At 46.5% G+C, this 6,517-nt stretch overlaps 1 protein-coding gene across 3 annotated transcripts in view; it reads right to left on the reverse strand.

The window, feature by feature from the left end:
* Positions 1–893: 893 nt before the first annotated feature.
* The window catches only part of CCDC200 (coiled-coil domain containing 200), a 6,977-nt gene continuing 1,353 nt past the window's right edge, over positions 894–6,517 (reverse strand). Inside the window, exons 1-4 of one of the 3 annotated variants that reach the window (XM_006156091.3) lie at positions 5,168–5,202; positions 3,177–3,495; positions 2,649–2,707; positions 894–1,104 (exon numbers count right to left, since the gene is read on the reverse strand). In XM_006156091.3, the coding sequence (XP_006156153.2) occupies positions 1,078–1,104; positions 2,649–2,707; positions 3,177–3,495; positions 5,168–5,191 (429 nt within the window). In that variant the 5' untranslated portion in view covers positions 5,192–5,202 and the 3' untranslated portion in view covers positions 894–1,077. Of the gene's footprint in view, positions 1,105–2,648; positions 2,708–3,176; positions 3,496–5,167; positions 5,203–6,517 lie in introns of those variants that run through there. The other 2 variants (XM_006156090.3, XM_006156092.3) reach the window with 2 other exon arrangements.

Consider the following 6,517-nt stretch of genomic DNA (forward strand, 5'->3'; position numbering starts at 1 on the left):
GCCATCCCCCTGGGGGGTGATTTTTCACTTTCTATCTTTCTGGTGAGTGCACATGCCCTATAGCAAAAACCTCTCAAAAAAGAAAGAAAGAAAGAAAGAAATGTTCCTGGGTTCAACTAAGACAGGGCTCCCTCTGTCTAACCCGAAGGTGACATTGTACAGGCTACAATGAAATGACCTCTCTGATTCCTATACCTGGGTTGTAATTGAAGTGATAGGTTGCCTTCCTCAGGATGGAGGAAGAAAAGATTACCAGGGCGTGCATCTTCCCATAGGCTGACACCTAGTGTCCCCCAGGCCTGCCTTCTTCCACTTTGGCCTGGTGAGAGAGAAGCCTGGGGCCTTTGGAGCCTCTTAGTTGTCTCTGCTAGATGGAAAGACTGAGGCCTGGAAAGGGAGAGGCCTGAGGATTCTAATAGGTAAGACCCCTTCCCTTCCCAGACTGAGATATCCTGTCCCTGAGCCTATATCCCCCTTTCCCTTGAGATTTTTCTCTCTGTCCCTGTCACCATCATCCATTTAGTAGCTGAGTGCCTGCCTATAGGTCAAGAAGCATTATAGGCTTAGGGGATGGGGGCAGTATTTCTCCCTGCTGCTTCTGTCACTGCTGCCCCAGGTCTACTCTGGTGTGATGCAGCCCCTCCTTTGTCAAGCTATTTCTCAGTAAGCATGAACTTGGGGAAAGGATGATGGCTCCAGAGACAAATCATAAATCTGAACCCCTCATAGTCCCAGCATTGCTGAATAAGGGCCAGCAGTAATAGGAGTTTCAAGGCATGGGAGACCCAACACCAAGTTCTCCCAATGGCTTTGCCAGAGAAGCGTGTAATTGCCTTCCATTCCTCTCCCTCCCCTTCATGGGTCGTCCAGCCCTTTTTCTCCTAGATTCATAAATCTGACCGGTCTCTTGATTCTTTGCAGGAAGAAATCACATTTTATTCACAGCTAGCCTCCTCTTCCAGAGTGGTTGGTTTTTGGAATGGAGACGTGCGGTAAGAAGGTGTGCTGCTCATCTGGTTTTTTGTTTTGTTTTGTCTTTTGGTGATGGTTAGCAGGGTCTTAGAGTTGATCTCAGGATCACCACTGCTGTATGTAGTTTGTTGACTGAGAAGAAGGAGAGATGGAAAGCAAAACAAGTTAGTTAGCAATTTCTGGGCTGCAGGTTCAGAACACTGTGTTAAGCTCTTTGAGGCCAGAGGAATCAAAGTACCAGCCCAGTCCTTATCCTAAAAGTGCTAGCAGCACTTTTGCCCCTGTGTCAGAGAAATCTTTCCAAAGTTTCCACCATTTTGTATTTTCATTAAGAGTTACCATCCTGGGGGCCAGCAAGTGGCATAGTGGTCAAGGCAGTGGACTCCCATACAGAGGATTGTGGTTCAAGTCCCAAACCCTGTGGCTCAAAACTCACCATGAGTGCATGTGCACGTGTGCCCAAAATCCCAAGAGGAGGATGGAGAAGGGATTGCGGCGTGGCCATCTCCTATGGGGGGTGATTTCTCACTTTCTGTCTCTCTGGTGAGCACATGTACTCAATAGCAAAAAGAAAACTTTTTTTTAACTTTTTTTATTGAGTTAGGTTTTGTAGATTTTTTTTTTAGAGGTTTATTGCCTTAGGGTTTGTGCACTTGCTAGAGAGATAGAGACAGACAGACAGAGTGAAAGGGAAAGCAGGAAGTCGCCCCCCAGGAGGGATGACCATGCCACAATCCTTTCTGCAGTGTGATTTTCAAACCACCAGGTCTGGGACTCAAACTGAGGTTGGCCATGTGGGAGTCCACCAACATAACCACTACCCCACCCATCTGCTGATCCCAGCAAAAATCTCAAACAAACAAACACACACACACACAAAACAAACAAACAAAAAAACCTTTGTCAATGGGCTCATGGGCTTGCCAGAGAGAGACAAAGAGGGAGTGACAGAGGGGAATGAACCTCCATGAGATGTGATTATGTCACAATCTCTTCTCCATTTCTCCCTTCTTTCAAAATTTTGGGCTTGCATGCACACACGTCTGGTGAGCAATAGGCCCTACCTCAACACTTTTATAGGGGCAAGGAATGGAGGAATGAGCCATATAAAAGTGACTTTGAAAAAAATTCGATCCCCTTCCCTCACTGCTGCTAAGAAAGCCTTGCTGGGGGCAGCAGATAGCATGGAGGCTAAGGTAGCTAGATCCCACCCACCTGGCCAAATGTGTGGTTTGAGTCCCAGACCTGGTGACTTGAAAACCATGTGGGGGGCCAGCAGATGCCCTAGCGGTTGGGGTTCTGGATTCCCACATGGCTGACAGTGGTTCGAGTCCTGGACCTGATGGCTTACTTTCTCAATTTCTCTCTCTCTCTCTGGCCAAATTTTAAAAATAGTAATTTTAAAAAGAAAGAAAACAATGCTCGGCACTTGTGCAAGCGTGCCCAAGAGGATAAAGGAGTAAAAGGGATTGCATTGCAGCATGTCTACCCCCACACCAGGGGTGATTTCGTACTTTTCTCTCTCTCTCTGGCAAGCATATGTGCTCTATAGCAGAAAAAAAAAAAAAAAAAAAAAGGAAAAAGAAAGCAAGCCTCTTTGGACTATACACACAAGCAAGCACACTCTCAGACTCTCAGCCAGTCTGTCTGCCTTTTACTCTGTGTGTCTGTCTCACCGTGAGTCGTGAATACTTGGTGTTTTGGGTAGGGCTAGACTGGCATGGATTCATGAAATCTGGTGAACAAACAAAGCACAAGTTACTCATCTGACAGTTTCCAAGAATCAAACAAGGCAGGGCTGGACTCTGAGGGCAAGAGAACATGGCAGGCCCCTACCTGGGGCAAGGCATAGATTAAGTGTGGCACCCTGAAGATTGCTTACTAGGAAGCCATGCTGTGGTTCCTTCTCCCAGAACTCAAAGGATTTAATATATCCGTTAAGACTACAACTTATATCTCACCCTCTGACCACTCCTACCTCCTGTCACCTTCACCCTGGAAGAGGGGCTCAGCTGCCCTCCGAAGAAGCTGGCAGACTTCTTGGCAATCTAGGTTGTCACAGACCCACCCAGAGAGAGTGGCCACCCAGGAGGTGAAGGCTGAGTGCTGGGAGAGTCAGCGAGGGTGGAGTGTCAGGTGTGGATCTGGACCATAGGGCTGGGATGGAGCATGGGGCCCTCCCCTCACCCAGGCACCTCACGGACCTGAGCCAGCAAAGCTTTTCACCTGCCCATGGAAGGTGTTGTTCATACAGTGGGATTGCCCTCCAGCTTGCTGGGTATTCTCTGAGCCAAGCTGGGGGGCTGGCCTTCGAGAATCCTTCTGGAGCTGGCATTTGGAGATGCCCTGAGCAAGAGGGTCGTGGGCACTTTGTTGCTTTGGCTGAGATGATGGCTGTGTTGGTGGTGGCTGCACTGGTGGTTGCTTCTGTTGCATGGGTGCTGGCTGAGGCTCCTTTGATTGCTGAGCCAGCTGCAGGTTTTTACCAGATTGGTCTTCCTCCTCTTGGACTTTCTTCAGTTCCTGGCAAGAAGCCCCCAACAAGTGGTACCCTCCTCCCTTTCCACCCAGTAACTATCTGCTAGAGAGACTTCTGGGAGCAGAGCAAGAGAATGGAGAGGTATAGGTTGCCGAGAGGGTCTCTGTTCTCTGGAGTTAGAGGTTGAAGCTGCGGGCCCAGCTGTCTAACCTCACCCACCACAGCTTTCAGAAACTATTTCTGAGTGACAGTGCTCCCTGGCATAGCCTGTCTAGGAAATAGTGCTGTCTCTGAGCACCTGCCTCCTAGCTTAGGCACTGGACACTAAAAGCAGTGTTTGGTGCTGGAGGATAAAGAACAATTCTTTGCAAATGCTTTGAAACAGCACTATATGATAAAAAGATAATGCATGTCATGTGTGTGGGTTTTTTTGAGAGGTTTTTGCATTAGGGCACATGTGCTCACCAGAGAGAAAGAGACAGAGATAGTAAGAGGGAAAGGAGAAATCACCCCCCAGGGAGGATGATCACAGCACAATCCCTTCTCCTCCATTTTCCTCCTGGGATCTTGGCTATGCACACACATGTGCCCAACCTGAGTTTCAAGCCACCAGGTCCAGGACTCAAACTACAGTTAGCCCTGTGGGAATCCAGTGATGTAACCACTACGCCATCTACTGTGTGTAATTTTAAATTTTCTAGTAGCCACATAAAAAGGAAGAAGGAGGGACCAAGAGTTGGCATAATAGTTATGTCGCTGGACTCCCATGTAGTCAACCATGGTTCAAGTCCCAGACTTGGTGGCTTAAACTCATGCTGGGTGCATGTACGTGCGTGTGCGTGCATGCCCAAGATCCCAAGAGGAGAATGGAGGAGAAGGGACTGCAGCGTGTCCATCCTCTCTGGGGGGTGATTTCTCACTTTCTGTCTCTCTATCTCTCTCCGTCTTTCTGGTGAGTACACACGCCCTGTAGCAAAAACCTCTCCTAAATAAATAAATAGAATTATTTTATTTAACTGTATTTATTTTAATTTGACCGGAGAGGAACAGAGTGAGAGAGAGAAAAAAAGGGAGGAAAAGTGAGAAAACAAGCTGCTAGGTCCGAGACTCGAACTGCAGTTGACCATATGGGAGTCCAGCACCCTTAACCACCACACTACCTGCTAGCCCAAATAAAATAATTCTAATAAATAAATAAATAAAATCTACAGTTTAAAATGTAGTTTTGCAATAATCCCTAAAATAGACAAGTGAGATTACATCAAGCTAAAAAGCTTCCACACAGCAAAGGAAACAATAATTAGGGTGAAATGACAGCCATCAAAATGGAAGACATAGTTTCAAATTATCCCTCAGACAAGGGATTGATATTCAGAATATACAGAGAACTCAAATAGCTCACCCATAGGAAAATGAATGATACAATTTAAACATGGGCAAATGAATAGAATAGACAATTCTTCAAAGAAGACTTAGGAATAGCTAAAAGGCATACAAAAACTGTTTAGGGGGCAAGCAGGTGATGTGGTGGTTAAAGTTGTTGGATTCTCACATGGGGGATCAGAGTTCGTCCCAGACCTGGCAGCTTGCTTTCTCACTTTCTGTCTCTCTCACTCTCTCTGTCCCTTTCTGGTCAAATTTAAATAAATAAAGTTAAATAATTCTTTAAAAAAAAAAAAAAACTGTTTAGGGGACAGCAGATGGCATAACAGTTACCTTGCTGGACTCCCACATGGCCATCCACCGTTTGAGTCCTGAGTCCTGGACTGGCTGGCTTGAAACTCACACCAGGTGCGGGTGAGTGTGTGTCCAAGATCCTGGGAGGAGAATGGACAAGGGATTGCAGTGTGGCCATCCCCCTGAGGGGTGATATTTCACTTTTCACTTTCCCTCTCACTGTCTCTTTCTCTCTGTGGCAGATTAAAACCACAATAAGAGGGGACAGCAGGTGGCATGGTGGTTAAGGGCACTGGACTCCCATATGACTGACCATGGTTCAAGTCCCGGACCTGATGGCTTGCTTTCTCACTTTCCCCCCTCTCTCTTTCTCTCTGTCCCTCTCTGGTAACATTAAAATAAATAAAGTTAGATAAAATAATTTTTTAAAAAAGGAACAAACCCCAAAAATATATGTAAGTCCTCACAATATAAAACTACTAGTAGGGACCAGCAGGTAGCATGGTGGTTAAGGTGCTGGACACTCCCACATGGCTGACAATGGTTCAAGTCCTGGACCTGGTGGCTTGCTTTCTCAGTTTCCCTCTTTCTCTCTCTCTCTCTGTCTCTCTCTGTGAAATTAAAAAAATAAAATGAATAAATAAATAACATTTAAAAAAAATAAAAACTACTAGTAGACAGTTCAGCAGTTGGCATAGTGGTTAAGGTGCTCTCACATGGCCGAATGCTATACAAGTTCCAGTACTGGTGGCTTGAAAATCACACTGAGGGACCAACAGCATAATGGCTCTGTTGCTGAACTCCCATGTATTGGACTGTGGTTCGAGTCCCGGACCCAGTGGCTTAAACTCATGCTGGGTGTGTGTGCATGTGTGCCCAAGATCCTGAGAAGAGAATGGAGGAGAAGGGATTGTGGCATGGCCATCCCTCCTGGGGGGTGATTTCTCGCTTTCTGTCTCTCTGTCTCTCTCTGTCTTTCTGGCGAGCGCACATGCCCTATAGCAAAAACTTCTCCAGAAAAAAAGTGGTTATCCTATTGGACAGTATAATCTTTTTAAATACATATATACTTATTAAATCAAATCCACTTGTTATTATTTTTTAATTTGACCGGGGGTGGGGGGAGGAAGCGAGGAAGCAAGCCACCAGGTCCAGGACTCAATTCATGGTCTGCCATGTGGGAATTCAGCACCTCTAACCACCACACCACCTGCCAGCTCCAGGCCAGAGAGGTTTTAAAGCTCTGCTGTCCAGGGGCCTGTAAGTGGTGTGGTGGTTAAGGATGCTGGACTCACACATGGTTGACTGTGGTTCAAGTCCCTGAACTGGCAGCTTGGTTTCTCTCTTTTCCTCTCTCTCTCTCTCTCTCTCGTTTTTGCTGTCACTCAC

The sequence above is a fragment of the Tupaia chinensis genome, unplaced genomic scaffold (assembly GCF_000334495.1).
Source record: "Tupaia chinensis unplaced genomic scaffold, TupChi_1.0 Scaffold000477_2, whole genome shotgun sequence".
In the NCBI taxonomy this organism is placed as follows: Eukaryota; Metazoa; Chordata; class Mammalia; order Scandentia; family Tupaiidae; genus Tupaia; species Tupaia belangeri.